General features: G+C 43.0%; 1 protein-coding gene across 7 annotated transcripts in view; it reads left to right on the top strand.

Moving 5' to 3' along the window:
• The window catches only part of DLGAP1 (DLG associated protein 1), a 1,086,743-nt gene that overhangs the window by 653,055 nt on the left and 412,327 nt on the right, over positions 1–21,361 (top strand). For all 7 annotated transcript variants that reach the window (XM_070050436.2, XM_070050435.2, XM_070050434.2 and 4 more), the window contains one exon: positions 20,045–21,076. In XM_070050436.2, coding sequence (XP_069906537.2) covers positions 20,117–21,076 — 960 coding nt within the window. In that variant the 5' untranslated portion in view covers positions 20,045–20,116. The remainder of the gene's footprint in view (positions 1–20,044; positions 21,077–21,361) is intronic.

The following is a 21,361-nucleotide window of genomic DNA, read 5'->3' as shown; positions in this document are numbered from 1 at the left end:
CACGTCAGCTAAAATAGAGTATTACAAAAACCAGTGACAGTCACACATGAGTTTTATTGAAAATGAGAGGCAAATGAGAGGCAAGGTAACCGATCAGCCACTGATAGGGACCAACACTCCTTACCAGAATGCGGCCCTCAACAGAGGGTTACACGGTTTTTTATAGTATTCTGTCTACTAGGGCTCATAATTTCTAACCAAGCCCTTAGTATGCAGTGAACAATAAAAAGGAAAACCAGAATATGGTTGTAAGATAACAGTTAACAATAACAAACCCAATAACAGATCCAAGATTTGGTTGTAAGATAACAGTGAAAGACACCTTTCTGTCAACCTAGTTCCTGGGAATTTGGGCCCACATAGTTTCACAAGATACACCCTTAGCCATTAGCAAGCAAAGCTAATATGTCGAGAAGCAAGAGATCTGCAGTTAGCTTTTAGCCGCACTCATTCCATTTTGATTCTGATTCTACAAAGCAAGGAGACAATTTGCCCTAGGCAACCAACTCAGAAGTTTGTTTGTGTGGTTCCCTATTTGTAGTTTTGGGAGATGATAATGCTTATTATAGAAGAACAGTAAACTGAGAACAAAGTAGAAAGTGTGCTGACACTAAATGTAACCTGGGTCATCCCACAGTAAACAGAGAGATGCCTAGAAGGAAGCACAGAAGATAGGCATTGAAGACAATGGCAGAGCCTAACTGATTTTGGACAAGGCTTGTGTAAACGGTGAACAAGAAATGGGGTGGGGGCTGGCGCGGTGGTCCAGTAGGTTAATCCTCCACCTGCAGTGCCAGCATCCCATATGGGCACCAGTTCTAATCTCGGCTGCTCCTCTTCCAATCGAGCTCCTTGCTGTGGACTGGGAAAGCAGTAGAAGATCACCCAAGTGCTTGGGCCCCTGCACCTGCATGGGAGACTTGGAAGAAGAACCTGGCTCCTGGCTTCGGATCGGTGCAGCTCTGGCCGTTGCAGCCAATTGGGGAGTGAACCAGAGGATGGAAGACGTTTCTGTCTCTCCCTCTCAGTCTGTAACTCTAACTCTCAAATAAATAAAATAAATCTTTAAAAAAAAAGAAAAATAAAATAAATGGGAGTGGAAGAACAGTTGCATTTTCTCATTTTTTTTAAGATTTATTTATTTATTTGAAAGTCAGAGTCACAAAGAGAGAAGGAGAGGCAGAGGGAGAGAGAGGTCTTCCATCCGCTGTTTCACTCCCCAAATAGCCACAATGGCTGGTACTATGCTGATGCAAAGCCAGGAGCCAGGAGTTTCTTCTAGGTCTTCCGTGTGGGTGCAGGGGCCTGAGAACTTGGGCCATCCTCTACTGCTTTCCCAGGCCACAGCATGGAGCTGGATCGGAAGAGGAGCAGCTGGGACTAGAAATGGCACCTGTATAGGATGCCGGCACTGCAGGTGGCAGCTTTACCCACCACACCACAGCGCCGGCTGGACAGTTGCATTTTCAAGGATGAGTAGGAATTAATAGGCAGGGAGGGGTACTAAGCAGACTAAGTTAAAACCATCCACAGTGGCATAAAGAACAGGAAATCAGGGTGGGAAAATAAAACTTCAAGTTGCTTTGATGGTTAGAGCTGAGACTTGATGGAGCCGTGGGGAGATGATAGGGATGAGGCAAGAGGGTGTTTCCAGCAAGGCCCTGCAGGACTGAGCAGGCTATGCGAAAGTTCTAAGTTCTAATTTGAAGGGAATAGAGACAGCTGTTCCAGTGAAGGGACGCAATCAGAGCTGGAGATTGGAAAGATCACCCTGGACTGGTAGAGGAAGTTGCTAGGGGACCGTGAATGCACTGTCTTTTATACCATTTCAACGTGTCTTTCTCCTTGCCCTTTTGTTGTTATCTGTACCCACAAACCAAGTAAGCGACATCCAAAGGCAGAACCTTGTTACATGAAACTCCCACATTGGAGGAAATAACTTTCTGAGGTTAAATTCCTATTTCTTCTAACCAGCTCCATTGAACCTCACACCATGGTGTGTGTACCCTCCTGTTTCCTAAAGGCATAAGATTCTTGTTTTATAAGTTTTGAATATCCACTCACCTTTCTTTTTAGGCCATGTTAGTGATTCAACAAGTTGGTGGACATTTTCCCTCTGCTTCTGTTTTACTCATTAGCTATTTATTGAGCACTCACACTGTGTCTATCATTGGACTATTTGTTGAACAAACAAGCCTTATAAGGGGTTCTCATTTTGAAGGAAAGAGAAAACAGTGTACAAGTGTTTACTCTCCAGCAAATAAATGCTTATACGTGCTAATAACCTGATTTTTCCAAGGTCCTGCTGCCCAGTGATACTGGGGAGGGCTCCATGAATCTTCTGCAGAACAATGTCCAGTGTTAGTACAGATAGAATTGTTGTTAAGTTCCTTCAAACTTCAAGAAACTCAAGGAGAGACTAACTCTGTGCCAGTGACAGCTTCCTTCCTTGCCCCTCATTCCAACTCTTCGATGAGCTCAGGAGTATAGAAGTGGATTTCTTCAGTGCAACCCCCATGAACCACAAGTCTAGTCTTAGACTGTGATTGCTCCCCACCGGGAGTATAAATTTGTATTTATACTTGCAAACATTTTTCTTGGGGCAGGCATCTTGGGGCAGATGCCACCTGGAACATCTGCATCTCATATCAGAGTGCCTACATTTGATCCTCAGCTCTGCCCCTAATTCTAGCTTCCTGATAATGCCCACCCAGGGAAGCAGCACGTGATGACTCAAGCACTTCAGTCCCTGACGTGCCCGTGGGAGACCTGAATTGAGTTCTCAGCTCCCAGCTTCTGCCTGGCCTAGCCCCAGCTGTTGTGGGCATTGTTGTTACTGTTTGATTTTTGCACATATGCAGTGACTCGAAGCAATTCTCCTGTTCCAAGCAAAAACAAATCTTGATAGAAAATTTAAGTTAAATCATTGTACAGCAACTTCTTCATCTGATGGACACAGAATACTGATCATGTGTAAAACAGGTGATTTAGCTACTAGCCATATGCAAAGGATCTTAGCAGAATTCTTGCCATTTATAGATCTCCCTTTCCCCAAATATGACCAGAGGAATGATAAACAGATAGATAGATAGATAGATAGATAGATAGATAGACAGACAGACAGATAGACATAGAGAAATGATTTCCAAGCTCACATAAAACATGAAGTTTCCCCCTTTCTAGTTAAAGATGTGAGCACTGTAATGCAGCTAGACTGAGGTCAAGGAAATTGGAAGAATATTTTCCTGAAATCTGACGAGGCCTCGCATCCGGTGTAAATAGAATAAGTAGGAAGAGAACAACCAAGTTTTTAATCTTGCTTCCCCCTTCCAACAAGTTTCAAGACAGAAATTAACCATTTTCTTTCAAGCAACATCCTTTTAACATTTCCATGCTGTTGGAAACCACCTCTCATCCACCTCACATGCTTAGTTGTCAAACTGGCCATATGTGTTAGCATCAACATAGGTGCCCCTGCTCAGATACACTACACTGGAATCCTAGGCTGCCCATTTATCTGGCTGGAGGATGAAACTTATAATCCTACTTTAATGGACATATGTCTCAACCTAGTTTCAGACAGAGGAAGCAACGCCTCTCAGTGGTCAGAGAAAAGCTGCCATGGACAGTGTGTGGATTCTGGGTGAAATACCAGTGTCAACTGCTCACCAGATGTTGCCTGATGAAGTATTTATTGTGGGTTTGTTCCATCTCCTTATTTCATTCACTTAGCCTGCTTGTCTTTACTTCTAATTGTAGCATAGGAGGCCTCCCTGAACAATGGGAGTTGTCCCCCATGCCAACAAAACAGATGGTGAACAGAAGTGGCCATGTGGAAACTGAAACTCCAGGTTAAGCTCAAAGGTGTGTAGACAGAAAAGCATTTCCCGAGGAGGAGTGCATAAATTCTGCAAGGTTTCTAATACATTTTATTTTACAGTGACTGTCTAAAAGTGTAGATTATGTAAATAGTCAGCACGTGTGTATGTTTCTGGAATATGTAAATAGTCTCCATGGTTTCCATTCTTGTTTTATTGTATAATAATAGTAGTAGATGAATGTTTCCACTTGATATCAGAATACATGACTTTTTTATTATGCTTATGTTAAAATATATTTAATTTAAAGTATATTCCTTGACGGCACATCAGTGATAGGAAAGTGATGGGACTGCTACACAGTTTGACATCAGCTTGCCCTGCTGAGTTGGGCTGTACACAATTTATGCAGCCATATGCTGTAGCCTGGGTGACATCCCATCACAATGTTGAATGACAAGGATGAAATTTGTCATCAACAGTGTAGTGGTGCATAATGTGAGCTCTGGGGTCTGAATTCCTGTATTAACTGTGAATAAATTACTTAACTTCTCTGACTCTCATTTTCCTCCTCTGGGAAAGAAGCTAATGAGTCCATCCTTTATAGGATTACTGTAACAATTAAGTAGAATAAAATATGTAAAACACTTGGGATAGGATTTGGCACAAAGACATACAAGGGTACTTTAAACATTCATGGACAGTGGAATTTAAAAATAAATTTATTTTTGTGTAGAAAAATTTTGAAACCCATGTGCAGTTTTTCAAAATATATATTTTCCATGAATTTTTGGAATGACCTCTCATATCTATTTTCCTGATATTGTATAGATTATAATAATGAGCGTAAATTTTACTGAACTTCTTCTTTAAGCCAAAATTTTTGTAAATTTTTTCAATGCCTCTGCATCAGCAAAATGTTTATAAAAGACTGCCTACTATAAGTGTGTCACCCTATTTTTTTTCCCATACCAAAATACCTGTGGCTAAATACTTTATAAAGAAAATAGATTTATTTAGCTCAAAGCTTTGGAGGCTAGGGGTCCAAAATCAGGCAATCTCATCTGGTTGGCCTCTAGTGAGGGCCTTTGATGGATGGCATCACAGTGGCAGGAGCAGATGCAGAAGAAAGCACATGGCAAGACAGAAAGACCCACAGACATAAAAAATAGCCTGGTACAGTAGTTCTCAAAGTGTGGTTCCTGCATCAGCATCAGCAGGGAGGGGTGGGCATTTGGCACAGCAGTTATGACATCATTTGGTATGCCCACATCCCATATCAGAGTGCGAGGGCTGGAGTCCCAGCTCCACTTCTGACTGCAGATTCCTGCTAATGCACACCCTGGGAGACAGCAGTGATTTCACAAATAGTTGGGTTCACATTGGAGATCCATATTGAGTTCCTGTTTCAGATTGGCCCAGCTCAGCTATTGTAGACATTTGGGGAGTGAACTAGTAGATGGGCAATCTCTCTCTCTCTCTCTCTCTCTCTCTCTCTCTCTCTCTCTAGCTTTCTCTGTGTATTTGTGTCTGCCTTCCAAATAAATAAAAAAATAAAAAATAAATAAAAATCAAGTAAGAAGCATTTGGTAAAAATTTGATTTGATAAAAATCAAAAAGAAGCACTGCCAGGGTATTCGTTAGGGGTGCAAATTCTTGATAACTATCCCAAAACTCTGAGGTTGGATTCAGGAATAGGTACTTTAAAAAGCCCTCCAGCCGATTCTGATGCTGGCTCAAGTTTGAGAACTGCTAGTATAGTCAATTGATGGTATCAAGTGAAGGGAAAATATACATTAACAAACAATTTATGTTTTTCATAATACATATGTAAGTATCAGAACATATATAGATTTGCTATTTGTAACTTGTTTCCATGAAGTTGTTCACAAGGTTATGTGTGTGTAATATATATATATATATATATATATATATATATATATATATAGTTGGAAAGATATAAATGGCTAAGGGAGCTATGAGGAAAGTAGAGTAAAAATAGAACAAATGTAAAATCATTACTATTTTGCTGTAAATTTCCCAACAGACTTCCTGGTAGTGTAGCTAGTAGTAGTCTGCTGCTGTGGAAACACATTAATTATACAAGAGTAACAGGACCAATAAGACCAAAGCAGGTATTAACACACTGCTTTGTGATACTAGACCTGAGAGGGATTTCTCCTGGGCACCTCATTCAGGAGTCACTTTTGGCAAGGGTAGATGACATCTCAAACATAGAAATTGTGTCAAACATACAGCTATTTCATATAGTTCTCTTGCATAGATCAGTGGCTTAATGTCTAAGAGCAGATGGGAACCTAGTAAAAGGGCCAAGTAATGAGATCAAGGTTGCAGCTGTCAGATAATCTGGCTAACATCTGGTAAGTATCATCAAAGACCTTATCAGAGGTAGAAGAATCCAGAGAAGAAATGAAATGCTTAGATTTGAACAAAATGTAGAACAGGCATTGCACACCTTTTTTTTTTTTTTTTTTTTTTTTGACAGGCAGAGTTAGACAGTGAGAGAGAGAGAGACAGATAGAAAGGTCTTCCTTTTTCCGTTGGTTCACCCCCCCAATTGGCTGCTATGGATGGCGTGTTGCAGCCAGCGCACTTCGCAGATCCAAAGCCAGGAGCCAGGTGCTTCCTCCTGGTCTCCCATGCAGGAGCAGGGCCCAAGCACTTGGGCCATCCTCCACTGCCTTCCCCAGGCCACAGCAGAGAGCTCGACTGGAAGAAGAGCAACCGGGACAGTGCCCCGACCGGGACTAGAACCTGGAGTGCCGGCGCGGCAGGCAGAGGATTAGCCTAGTGAGCCGCGGCGCCAGCCGCATTGCGCGCCATTCTAACACCTCATTTTTGAAGAATGGGCTGCTCTGAACTTTCTGCACCTCCAAAATGAAATGTCCCAGCACTCTTAATTTTGCATCTTCTAGACTTGTTTTCTCAAACCTTCTTTCTTGGTGTGTTACTTTGCCAAAGGTACTGTTCAATCTGTTCTCTCTTATAGCATTCTCTGATTGTTTACATGTATATGATTTATTTCCTCAACCTGATTCTAAACTAGATAAGGCTTATTATTTCCATGTTTCCTTTAGCCAGGAAATATTTTGAGAAGAGGATATATTTATATCTACTTGTGAAGGAGGAATATGAATTTGCTCAAATGGAAGTGGGTATTTTAGAGAGCATGAAGCCCACAGGCATTGGATAACATGACATGGAGAAGAACACAAGGAGTCCAGTCTTACTGGACTATAAGATGGAAGAGGTGAAGGAACAGGATACAAGGCTGTCAGTCCGATGCCCAACCATGAAGCTTCTCACTTTGGGTCATGGTCAAACGTCTAGATTATATGGTACAGGTGTAGGGAATCTGAGAAGAATTTAAAGCTAAAGAATAACATGACAAAATAACAAAGACTACATTACAAATTGTACTGTTATCATTGTGGAAAGGCTGTGTATGTGGCATGTGTGTGTGTGTTAGTGGTAATTAGAACAGTTATTATGACATAGTGGTTTATGGAATGGTGCATTCAAAATTTACTAAGTGTAGCATCCCAGAGACATTACTTAATCTTTAAAAGACTATTTTCTTATATAATAGTCCACCTCATCCCCCTATCTGTGGTTTTGTTTTCCATGGCCTCAGTTACCAGCAGTCAATTGCAGTCTGAAAATTTTAAATGGAAATTTCCTGAAATAAACAACTCAAAAGTTTTAAGTTGCATGCCATTCTGAGTAATATGATGAAATCTCACACCCTCCCACCCCATCCCACTTAAGAGATTAATCATCCTTTGGTCCAGTATATCCACACTGTATATGCTACTCACCTAGGAGTCACATAGCATTGGTTATCAGATGGACTGCCTGTATTGCAGTCATTTTGTTCAAGAAACCTTTGTTTTACTTAACAATGGCACCAAAACACAAGAATAGTGATGCTGACAATTCAGATATGCCACAAAGAAGCTAAAAAGCACTTCCTTTAAAATATGAAAATTCTCCTTAGTCAAGAAAGAATAAAATCATATGCTGAAATTGCTAAAATCTGCATTATTGTTGCTGCTAATTTAATTTATAAATTAAATTTTATCATAGAAATATGTTATTAGGATAAAAACATAGTATATATAGTTTCAGGCATCCACCTGGGGTTTTAGAACATATTCTCTTTGAATTGGAGAGAAGGCACTATTGTAACCCTACCTACAGGGGTATTTCAGAATAAAATGACATCATTCTGTTTGAAGTGGCCAACCTGTGCCTGATGTACAAAGGGTCTTCAAAAAATTCATGGCAAATGCACATAATGAAAAAACTATGCATGAATGTCACAAAATTTTTGCACCAAATAAACTTAGCTTTTAATTTCATTTTTCCATGAACATTTTGAAGTCTCCTTCAGGTGCCTAAAAATGTTTGCTATTATTATTATTACAAGAACCAGGGAGACCATTTCTTTTAAATTCATATAGTGTTTACTATAATTCTTTTCCAACCAGGTTATCATAGATGAGAAATAATGAGTGGGTTCAAGTGCTTGAAGTAGCTGGAACAGAAGTGGGATGCCCACAATACCTTCCCAACTCAGCTTGGGAATAAAGCTACAATCAGACACAGAGAATTTGTCACAGCACCCATCCCATCCCAGTGACACTCAGCAGCCTCTTTATGGAAAGACAAGAGGATTGTGGCACCTGTCCTTGGTTTATAGTGTCTGGAGTGGACGAGGCAGAAGGAGCACAGAGCAATGGAGCTGAGGGTACTAACAACAGAATGTTTGACCAACTGTGTCTCCAAGGCTAGCAAGAGTGGAAGTGAGGCCACAGGGGTTGATAGAACTAGGGAAGAGGAAGGAGATGAGGGACCCATGAGTGGAAATAAAGATCATAAGACTTGTCAGAAAGCAGGGAAGGTAAATGGATGAGAAAACTGAGTTGGAAAGCTAAGAGTGGAATATTAAAGAATCCTCAATTCTGGAGTGGGTATTTAGCCTTGTGGTTCATGGAGCTGGCGCTGTGGCATAGCAGGTAAAGCCACTGCCTGTGGTGCCATCATCCCATGTAGGTACTGGTTCAAGTCCCAGCTGCTCCACTTCCAGTTCAGCTGTATGCTATGGCTTGGAAAAGCAGTAGAAGATGACCCAAGTGCTTGGGCCCCTGCACCCAAATGGGAGATCCAGAAGAAGCTCCAGGCTCCTGGCTTTAGATCAGCCTAGCTCCAGCCTTTGCAGCTATTTGGGGAGTGAATCAGCAGATAGAAGACTCTCTTTTACTCTCTCTCTTTCTCTCCCTCTCTCTCCCTCCCTCCTTCCCTCTGCCTCTCTGTCATTCTGCCTTTCAAATAATAATTAAATAAATCATTGAAAAACACACATTTCCCATATAGGAGTACCTGGGTTAGATACCTGGTCCTATCTCCTGACTCCAGCTCCCCACCCCTCCCAAGACCATGGGAACCCAAGTGACTGGGTTCCTGCTACCCATGTGAAAGACTTAAACTGAGTTCCTGGTTCTCAGTTTCAGTCCAACCCAGCTCCAGCTGTTGTGGGCGCATGGAAGGAGAATCAGTGGAGGGGTGATATCTCTCTCCCCACTCTCCTTCTCCCTCTTCCTCTCTCTCTGTCTCTCTGCTTCTCAAACAAGCAAAAATTTAAGGAATATAAAAAATAAAATGATGGGAAATCCCATCCCATGCCAAGAGACAGCAAAGCCTCTGTCAGTAACTCCTAAAACGTAACTTGAGATTAATTAGTGAAATATACCTTTAAAAGGACAAAAAAATCCTCAGTTCTTTTTTACAGTGTCCAGTGGACCAACCTTATATAAATAATAGTCATTCAGTAAATAGCTATTGAATCAAACTCATATTGTAGTGATTGGATTTGTCTTCATGCCTGGTACATTAAGAGTGTGTTGACTGATGCCTTGTCAGTCAAAAGTTTAATCCAGGGACTTTAATCCAGAAACAATGAATGACATATATTCTTCTCTACCACAGCAATTGTGTTTTTCAAATGTTTATGGGAGATAAATTTGTTCCTTTAAAATTCAAGATTGGGTGCAGAGTCGTCAGGAGAATAAAAACTGGTTACAAAATGAAAAATGTTAAAGAGTGATGAATAAGAGAAAGGCAATGATTGAAGAATTACAAATATAATTCCCATTAACAGCAACACTGCAGAGGCTGGGGAAGGTCAAACTCATCTGCAGAAAAACACACCACAGATGCTGAAAACAGCTGGTCACAGACACTGCCCTTCTCACCCTCTGTGTGCTGTCTGAACACCTATCTCATACGGGAAACCCCTGAGAGAAGTTTGGAAAAGCATGAGTGTACAAGCTGAAGGAGTGTGCATAGTTTGCTGGAGTCAATAAATACTTAAAGTGGAATAAACCATGTGAAGATCCCTTAGCCAGTTCTGATGAGCTACTCTGAGACCCACTCACATTTGGCCCTGCTGAGACCTACTCCGCATTGGCACTGGTTCCATTATGTGTGTGGTGATCCCAGCGTGGGAGCAGAGTCCCCTTTCCAGGGATGAGTAAGCTGCTGTCCTTGCCTCGTTCTGCCACAGATGACACAGGGTCTCAGCAGCTCTGTCAGGGAACCAGGCCTGGCTAGATTTAGAAGGTTGGGAGGCAGCTTCTGCATGATTCCTTGGGGCTCTGTGGGTATTAAATTGACTCTTCTCCTTTCTCCACACATGCTTGTACTCTCTCTGCAGGGAGTGTGGTTTCTGCTGCCCCACCCCCCACACCCCCCTCCCTGTCACACAAGCATGCAACTGTGGCTTCCCATGGTGCCAGTGTGGTCCCTTCTTTGACTTGACCTTACAGATTAGGCTCCCAGGGTTCCTATGGTTCTAGCAGCATTCCCACTTAAACTTTCTGGAGTGAGCAGTTCATTAGCTCAGTTAAGACTCTGCATAGATGACCCTGAGTGTGGTGTTTAAACCTGGCTCAGTAAGCTCAGAGACTGTGCTGATTGTCTTCAACAGTCCCAGTCAGGACCTTGTCTGTAGATACTTTCGATGGAGAATAAATTCCCAAAAGCAAATATTCGCTCACCACAAGCACTTTTTGGGTCTCAGTACTCAACAGAGTAGACATGTAATGGCAGACTTGGTAAGAAAAGCAACAGCATTTAAAAGAAGGGAATTTGTAAGAGAAAACGTGAGTCAGGTACAAATATGTATATATAATCTGGCTGTGAAGCAAGTTGTCTAGAATGTGCCAGAACGTGTTCACAAGACTCTTCAGCTCATTATGGGGATGTCGACAAAAATAACTTGGTTTTCATCAGGAGCTATTTTCCACTGCTTCCTTTCAAGTTGTATTACTATGTGATTTTAATTATTGTTTTTGTGTTTTCCCATCTATTAAAAAATTTTGTTTACTGATTTTTTTTTTAATTTGAGACACAGAGACAGAGCAGACAGGTAAAGAAAGCCACACAAACAGGGAGAGCTCCCATCCTCTGGTTCACTCCCCAGTGCCCACAATGGCTGGGCCTGGGTGGGGCCAAAGTCAGGAGCCAGAAAATTAGTCCAGGTCTCCTATGGAGGTGGCAGGAACCTAATCACTTTGGCAGGAACATCATCACTGCCTCTCAGGGTCTGCATTAGCCAGAAGCTCTAATGAGGAATAGAGCCTGGCCCCACAGCCAGCCAGGTCTCCAATGTGGGATGTGAGTATCCCAACCCTGCTAGGTTAAACCCCCACCCCTATTTTCCCATTTTATGTCATGGTTGTATTTTTTATTGACATCAAATAATTGTACTTATCTATGGGATACAATGTGATAAGTGCACACTTATAAATAATGTGTAATGGCCAAATGAGGGTAATTAGTATTTCCAGCTACTTAAACTAAGCATTTCTTTTTGTTGGGAATGTTTAAACTCTTCTCTAGTTCTTTATAAAATATGTAATAGATTACTGTTGACTATAGCCACTCTACTATGCTGCAATACACTAGAAATTATTCCTCTTCTCTAACTGTATTTGGAACTCATTATCCAGCCTCTCTCCAAATGCATTCCCAGTCGCTGGTAACCACTATTCTACTCTCTTCTTACATGAGCTCAACCTTTTCAGTTTCCACCTATGAATGCGAACATGCAGTATTTGTCTTTCTGTGTATTGTGGCTATCTTTCTACTCCAGCTTTCTTCTGTTGTCATTATATATTTCTCCTAGATTAATCAGTGGCTTGCAAGTTTTTCTCTTTTTTTCTAGCGGATATTGATGGGTTTTGCTGCTCTCTGTGAATATTTTGCAGACAGTAATTATATCTCTGCAGGTTAGAGTAGCCCTCCACCCACAGTGCCCCCTAGAAGACTGCTGGCCATGGCTGGACAAGGTAAACACATTGTCTTAGCTGACTCCCAGAATACATCTGTAGGCTTAACTGAAAAAAAAAAATCAGTCATCTTCTTAAAATACAAATGAGAACAATTCATTGGGGAACACCTCTCCAAAGTCCCACAGAGTTATGACAGCCATTTTCTACAAATTCAAGATAAAGTTGTTAAATTTTATTATGTACTGCCTAGATTTTCTATTTATAAAGTTCTCTAAGTTCTGAGGCTGATACTGTGGCACAGTGGGTTAAGCCACCACCTACAGGGCCAGCATCCCATATGGGTGCCAATTCAAGGCTCCTCTGCCCCACTTCTGATCCAGCTCCCAGTTCCCTGCAAATGCACCTGGGAAAACAGTAGAAGATGGCCCAAGCCCCTGGGCCCCTGCCACCCACATGGCAGACCTGGGAGAATCTCCTGGCTCCTGGCTTTGGCCTGGCCCAGCTCCATTCGTTGCAGACATTTGGGAAGTAAACAAGTAGACAGAAGATATTCTCTCTCTCTGTCTCTCTCTCTCTCTCTCTCTCTCTCTCTTTGCCTTCCAAATAAATAAATATCATTTAAAATTCTCTAAGTTTTAAGGCATTTTACTGAACCAGCCATAAGTACACACTAATATTATTGATGGCTTCTTAGCCATTTCCCGGGGAGCCACCCTCTACATCTGTATTCTCAAAAACTGTTATGAGGAACAGATGTTGGTATAGCAGTTAATACACCACCTGAGATACCTACATCCCATGTCAAAGTGTCCTCCTAATTCTAGTTTCCTGCTGGTAAACACTCTTGGAGGCAGTAATGATGGCTCAAGTAGTTGTGTCCCTGCCACCCACACTGGAGACTGAGATGGAGTTCCCAGCTCCTGACTCTGGCTTGGCCAAGCCCCTGCTGTTGCAGGCATTGGAGGAGTAAGCCAATGGATAGGAATTCATTCTCTCTCCCTTGCTGTCACTCTCACTCTCACTCTCCTTTGCTCTCTCCTGCCATATCAAATAAACAAACACTTTTAAATGTTATGAAACCATTTTTTAAAAGCTTCGTATGGAGAAAAAGGTGATTGTTATTGTGCTGCCTACTGTAACTACAGTGGAGGATTGAGTTGCTGTTTCATTTTGGGTTTTTGTGTTATGCCGTGTCTTTTGAAAGGGAAGTTCCTCTAAAGGGATTTTTTCCAGGAGCGGATTCACAAAAAATATCAAACTGTACCTGCTTAGGGCAGCAATTAATGTTGCTGAAAAGCCAAAACACATTGTGAAGCTATAGCTTAGCATTGTACTTTGAGGATGTAATTGGTATATTTCAAGCTGAATTTATTCAGTGGTGATTTTTAATAGTATTTGTATGATTTTTAATATACAACACATGAAAACCTTCAGTAGGGAAGCCTAACCTAGTGGGGGAGAAAGGGGAATCCAGTTACCCTTTGCAGCTACAAACTCAGAAGGTCAGAATATATCTAAGATGTGGTCTTTGAGCAATGATAATTCACATTCTTACAGTTAGCTTTTCTGTTTACATTTACCCTAAAATGCCATGGTTTCATTTTTTAGTAACATATTAATCAGAGCCTTTCCTTGTTTAAAAAACCATTATTTACTATCAACTGCCTGTGGAGATTCATATAGTTTATCATTCTCACACTCAATAGAATCAGGAATTAGATGTGGAAAATACTAATGAAAGATGCAGTACAGAGACTTTTTTTCTTTCTAGAAAATGTACCACATGTGTTTTCAGACTGCGATGGGAACAGAGCCGTGTGGACAGATCTGAATGTCACTTCACAGCTGGCCAGGCCATTGTTACTGTTTTCAGGGGTGTTCCTTCCTCATTTTCAGTCTTCATCCATGAACTGCCTCAGAAAGAATTGGTGACTTTTAGACTTCGTCACCCCTCTTCATCCCTAAACCTCTTGTCTAAAGACAGCCAGAGAAAACTGTATTGCACCTAGCACCACGCCACTGTTTACTTAAATCCCTCTAATGGAGAACAGCTCCTGCAAAGATAAGTACTGCATCCGAGCATGCCTGATAATTGCACCCTGGCTACCCCCCTTTCTAAGGGTAGATTTAGATGCAAGTGTCAGAAGACACAATGACAGGACAAAAATAATAGTAGTGGAGACAAAATAAAGATACTTTTCCTGTTACACAAATAAGAAAATGCAAAGGTACCTGGCTGTGCTGATGTGGCATCCCACAGTGGCCAGGGCCTTTCTCTTGTGCTTCTGCCACCCCCAGATATCCAGCCCTCACATCTGATTCCAACCAGGGAGTGGATACATTAATGTATGTCCTTTCCTTTAAAGATCTTCTCCAGAAATTGTGCATGCCATCTTCAATTACATCTCATTACCCAGAATTGGTCACCTATGCACTTCTAGGGAGACTGGGATATGTAATCACTATTTGTAACTACTTTACTTTTTTTTAAGATTTGTTGTATTTATTTGAAAGACAGAGTTAGAAAGAGAGCGCGCGCGTGCTCGCGCATGCGCATGTGCACGAGAGAGAGGTCTTCCATCCACTGGTTCACTCCCCAAATGGCCGCAACAGCCAGAGCTGAGCCAATCCCAAGCCAGGAACCAGGACCTTCTTCTGGGTCTCCCATGTGGGTGCAGGAGCCCAAGGACTTGGGCCATCCTCCGCTGCTTTCCCAAGCACATTACCAGGGAGCTGAATTGGAATGGGGCAATCAGGGCTCAAACCAGCAAGCATATGGAATGCCGGCACTGCAGGCCAAAGCTTTAGCCCACTGCTCCACAGCACCAACTCCCTACTTCACACTTTTTGACAAGAGAACCTTTTATCTCTTTCCATGCGACTGCTATAACTTGGCGTGGGCACATTGCAGGCCAAGGGAGGGAAGCCAAAATAGTAGTTTGGCCCTGAAAAGACTCATGGAGGTTTCCTCTTCCTGGTATCTCCCCAAACCAGAACATAGTGCTCCCTGTTCTCTGGGCAGGGTCCTCCACGATGTTATTTCCAAAGCAAACTGTGATTGCTCACCTGTCAGCCTTCACTGAATAAAGTGGGGAAGGACCTTCAGATGGCTGTTTTCTCTGCACGTAAAGAAGAATCAAGAACACAAGCTCTAAATAAAGACACACAGAGAAATCAAAGTGAAATATGGACTTGCCAGCTTTGCAAGGCTATTTCCCCCTTGTCAGCATCTTCTAACATGTGGCTTGTTTGTTTCCTTGGGTCTAATAAATTATCTACCTAGAGAATTGCCTTTACAGTACTTGATCATTCTTGCTTTAGTCATCATGTACAGCAATGCTTTTGCTCCAGGTGTAGGAATGCTATAAAAAGAGTATGCATCTCACACTCTGAGCTCATCTCATGGTCACTCATAAAGCCAACAAATCCTTCAAGCCAAAATCCCAGACATATGATCTGATGATAAAATTAAACTTAGAAGAAAAACAAAACATAATTTTGAAGTCGTGGTGAACAAGAAAAATCAGAGATAATCACTGTAGTCATAGAAACTCTCAAGAAGGCAAGTTGACCACACTCCATATTCTTGCTCAAAGAGCAAGGCATGAAAGGCAATTTCCCTTTCTATTATCAGATGTCATTATGGCCACTTGAAATCTAATTCAGGGGCTAGCAGCTTCCTTCTCCAGGAATTCATGAAATAAGTAGAAATATTTCCTTTTTGCGTGGCTAGGTCATGTCTCTCTGAGCACATCTTAAGCCCTTGAGCCATTAGGGACTTGCTGAATGCATTTGGTCACCTTTGCAGCATCCAGTACTGGACCATGCACACGAGACACGCTCAGTTAATGCTTCCTACTGATGCTGTTGGTCACACAACCGGTGAGAGTCGGTGGTACCCATGGATGCCACTTATCCACATTAGTTATGACTGGGAAAAAGTTAACAGAGACAAATGTCTTAGAATTTGAGGGGTAAAAAAGACTATGGCAAGAGGGAAATAAAGAATAAGACAAGAAATATCAAAATGTCCTTGGTAGGTGCCACCAGCAATTATCTAGCCATTGTCAAAACATTTGAAATTTTGATCATCTGCCCTTGCTCACCAGGTGAGCATCAAATGTGTTGCTTTGTTTCATCAAATCAATTGATCTATTTTCTTTTTAAAAGGATGAGAGCATTAAGATTTTCTATGGAAAAGGCTAGCATATTGAATCACTTACATGGTCTTGATCAGAAGGACAGATTTGACATTTGGAAATGTTTATGATTATTTATTGCCATTTTTATGACCATATTGGCCCATATCATAGAGAAAAAGTAGTAAGATCCCAATATCCCTTTACAAAAGAGTAAAGAAGGAGGAAAGTTAAATTATTTATTCTTCATGCGATTTGTTATTCTAAAAAAAAATGGTGCTTATCAGTATGTTGAAAACAGCCTACTTAAATTTTAGTAAAATCACGGTTATAGGTTTAACTTACAGAAATTATCATTGGTTACATCATTTAAAAATGACTTAAAAAGGCTCTTCATTTGCTCTACTTCTCCTCAGGTAACATCATCTTACAAGAAATGCTGCTCACTTGCTAAAGATAATTAAATATTGAGTACTTAATTAAAATTATCTGCATTTGAGTAAATATGTATAATTCACATTTTCAGCTCTTGTTAGTTTCACATTTTATTTATATTTTTAGGTAAAGGTTTATTTATTTGAAAAGCAGAGTGACAGAGTGATAGAGGGAGAGACAGAGAAAGAAATCATCATTCTGCCAGTTCATTCCCCAAATGGCTGCAATAACCAGTGCTGGGCCAGATGGAAGCCAGGAACCATGTGGGTGACAAGGGTCCAAATACTTGGGCCATTTTCTGTTGCTTCCCCAGGCACATTAGCAGGGGGCTGGATTAGAAGCATAGTAGCCAGACTCAAACCAGCCCTCCAGTGTGGGATGCTGGCATCACAAGCAGCTGTTTCACCTATTTGCCACAATGCCAGCCCCTTCACATTTTATTTAGTATAAAATGTCTAACGAAGACCAGCTGCTTTACAAGGAAAGCACTATCTCATTATTTTATATACTGAGATTCTATTACACGTAACAAGAATTATTATGTGACTATAATCCTACTGGAATATGGTAGTATTTTTTTTTTAATTTTTAAATCCACATTTGAAAGACAAAAATATCTAGGACCAGCATTCTGGCACAGCAGGTTAAGCTACCACCTATGACACCAACATCCCTTACAAACACCAGTTTAAGTCCCAGATGCTCTATTTCCAATCCAGCTCCGTGCTAATGTGCCTGGGAAAAGCAGCAGAAGATGGCCTGAGTACCTTGGCCCCTGCTACTGACATGGGAGACCCTAATGGAGTTCCAAGCTCCTGTCTTCAGTCTGATTTAGTCCAGTTCTGGTGTCTGTGGCCATTTAGGGAGTGAACCAGTGAGTGGAAGATATCTCTCTCTCTCTCTCTCTCTCTTTCTCTCTCCCCCCCTCCCTCCCTCCCTTCTTTCCTCTCTCTAACTCTGCCTTTCAAACAAATAAAATAAATCTTTACTTTGCTCAAAACATGTATTTGACCTTCTTAATATGTCCTTGCCACAGACTACTCTTAGGATCATAACATACAAAGAAGGCTCTCTCTCTCCCAACCACCTCTCTCTCCTGTTGTGGCCTCCTGTCTATGCATCTTATGGTCAACAAACCAGGAAAACTCCCCAGACATGAACTTTCAGAAAAGTAGAAGGCATTGTAGGGAGTAAGAAGTCAAAAGCTACTTGATGCATAAGAAATGTTTACCTGCTTGCCTCCTGCCCAGCTCTGAAAACCTCTGGTCCCTGGGATGTCCCTGAAATGTTTCTTCTTGATTCTCCAGCATCCTTCCTTGTCCCTGGCCCTTCCCTTACCAGAGTCATGCTTTCACTAAACAGATGCCTCTTGGATCCCATAATGGACCACATTGGGAAATGTTGCATCAGTGCATTAAATCATTGAGTAAATATTTTTTTTTTGACAGGCAGAGTTAGACAGTGAGAGAGAGAGAGAGAGAGAGAGAGAGAGAGAGAGAGAGAAAGGTCTTCCTTCCGTTGGTTCACCCCCCAAACGGCTGCTATGGCAGGCGCTGCACTGATCCGAAGCCAGGAGCCAGGTGCTTCCTCCTGGTCTCCCATGCAGGGCCATCCCCCACTGCCTTCCTGGGCCACAGCAGAGAGCTGGACTGGAAGAGGAGCAACTGGGACAGAATCCGGCACCCCAACCGGGACTAGAACCGAGGTGCTGGCACCACAGGCGGAGGAGTAGCCTAGTGAGCCACAGTGCCGGCCTCACTGAGTAAATATTTATTGTGTTCCCACCATCATAGTGATGAATCTTTGCTAGACACTGGATGTATGAAACGTAATCCCTGCTCTCAAGGAGCTTGTAACTTAGTAGACCAATTTCAAGAGACTCCAACCAATGATTAAAATTGTCAGTAGTCCTGCATGATTAATCCAGAAACTGAGGACCAAAAAGAAGGGAGCTGTATTAAACGTGGATAGGGGTTGGCAACATTGTCAGTGTTGTCATGAGCTCCCAGGGGCAGTGTGTCCCATCAAATAGACAAGACCTGACCTCTTGAAGGTCCATGTCTTTCTTCATTAGGCTAGGTGTGGGTGTTTTATTTTTTTTAATTAAACTTTTATCTGTCTCACCTTGAATATTTGAAATTACATTTGTGATATTTTGGAAAGTTGCATTAGCTTTTCAAGATGACTTTTAATATGACAATTTTTGGACTTATAGGAAGCATTTTTACAAAATCAAGCTGTAGGTAGGAACTTGATCAGCTACAGAAAAACACACTGTATTGGAGTTAAAAAAAAAAATACTCTGCTCCTTAGGACCGTGATGTCAATTGCTCATGCTTGAGGAAGACCTAACCTCAGGTGTGAACCAGGTTCACCCCATGGAAGCCGCAGGAGTGACCCTGAGGCTGAGCTGCCCATTGAGCCCTGAGTCCTGTACTCATGTCCTCTGAACCTTTCCAAGGGCCTTTCTTTTGGCCATTGCGTATGAACATTTAACTAGAAACTTTAAACCAGGAAGTGGAGATGACATGATACTAAAATTAGCCCAATCAAGCCTCTTTATTCTTCATCTGCTCTGGGTTTGCTTAAAGGAAGCTCTTGACCCTTGGATGCCAGAAATAGATGGTCGTGTTTCATTTGTGTCTCTGGTTTACTTGCCACATCTTTGCTTCTTTCCACCTTGACTAACTTGGGGTGGGGGTGTCTTTTGACTGCTGTCATTATAACTATAGAATTCCAAAGGAAAAGCACATGACACAGATATAAAGATGCACCCTAAAGAAAGAAAGTGCCAGTGGTTTCTTTTAGTCCTCAAGTGTTTTTGCGCCTATTTATGGAGTGCTCACATGGCTGGCTCAGCGCTGGGCAGAGAGGGCAGTAGACAAGACCATGAGGTGGTCCAGCCTGCAAGGAATCTCAGCTGGAAAAGAGAGCCTGGTGTGGATGATTCTGTAGGTTCTGGAGAGTGGTGGAAGAACAAGAGGGAAGCTAATTCTCTAGGCTGCCCTGAGCCCTGTGGGTCTGCTATCTTTACAGTTAACATTGGTTAAAAGTAAAACCAGGGAAGCCAGAGAAAGGTACCTTCAGTTACTGAAATCATGGAGGGAGGAATTACTCATTCAATTCTGAAAAAGTTTTGTACTTTCTAGTGTTCTTTCCCCAGTATCCTAGCTATTATCCCTACCACCTCCTCACTGATGCTTTGAAAAATTGATGGCACTTTCCCAACAATCATTCAAGATACTAACAGGGACTGGGAATACAAGGTCAGAGAACAGTATCTGTTGTATACCCCAAGGATGTGTTAACCATTGCCCCTTCTTCTTCGTTCCCTCAGGTCTTCGCCCGAAAGGGGTCTGGAACCTAACCACGGGGTGTCCATGACCCCAGTGGCTGCTTCCCGGCAGCAATGAAAGGGTTATCGGGCAACCGCAGCCATCACCACGGGGTCACCTGCGATTCTGCTGCCTGCGACTCTCTGTCCCACCATTCGGACCGCAAACCCTACCTGCTGAGCCCGGTGGAGCACCACCCTGCCGACCACCCCTACTACACGCAGCGCAACTCCTTCCAGGCCGAGTGCGTGGGCCCCTTCAGCGACCCGCTGGCCAGCAGCACCTTCCCGCGCAGGCACTACACGTCGCAGCAGGAGTTGAAGGACGAGTGCGCCCTGGTGCCCCGCACGCTGGCCACCAAGGCGAACCGCATCCCCGCCAACCTGCTGGACCAATTCGAGAGGCAGCTGCCGCTGGGCCGCGATGGCTACCACACGCTGCAGTACAAGCGCACGGCCGTGGAGCACCGCAGCGACAGCCCCGGCCGCATCCGGCACCTGGTGCACTCAGTCCAGAAGCTCTTCACCAAGTCGCACTCGCTGGAGGGGCCGTCCAAGGGCAGCGTCAACGGGGGCAAGGCCAGCCCCGACGAGACGCAGACCGTGCGGTACAGCAAGCGCAGCAAAAGCAAGGAGCGGCGCACCGAGCCCAAGGCCCGGTCCACCACCTCCCCGGGCTGGTGGAGCTCCGATGACAACCTCGACAGCGACATGTGCATCTACCATGCGCCCTCGGGGGTGATGACCATGGGCAGGTGTCCCGACCGCTCCACCTCGCAGTACTTCATGGAGGCTTACAACACCATCAGCGAGCAGGCCGTGAAGGCCTCCCGGAGCAACAATGACGTCAAGTGCTCCACCTGCGCCAACCTACCGGTCCATCTGGACGCGCCGCTGCTGAAGAAGAGCGCCTGGTCCTCCACGCTCACAGTGAGCCGCGCCCGGGAGGTTTACCAGAAGGCCTCGGTGAACGTGGACCAGGCCATGGTGAAATCTGAGTCATGTCAACAAGAGCGCTCCTGCCAATACCTGCAGGTACCATTTATGTCGGGGGAAGGATGCTTGGGAGGCCTACCTGATCTTGTTCTGTGGGCTTTTTTCCTGTGTTTTACAGCCTTAGCTCTTCTCTGAATCATCTGTGTGAACCTGGGCACATTATTTAGCATTTCTGTGGCTACGTGCTCCTGTCAGGAAAATGAAAGGGAACAAATGCTACCAACTACATCCAGTTACCCTAAGAGACCAGAGCCTACCCTCCTACGTAAAGACAAAAGTTCTTCCTGTTCTGTGTTCCTTTTTTGTGAGGGATCATGAGATAGA

This window comes from Oryctolagus cuniculus, chromosome 10 (assembly GCF_051225735.1).
Source record: "Oryctolagus cuniculus isolate XC-2025 breed Fujian yellow rabbit chromosome 10, ASM5122573v1, whole genome shotgun sequence".
NCBI classification, from domain to species: Eukaryota; Metazoa; Chordata; class Mammalia; order Lagomorpha; family Leporidae; genus Oryctolagus; species Oryctolagus cuniculus.
This window is presented reverse-complemented; position numbering and strand designations above follow the sequence as displayed.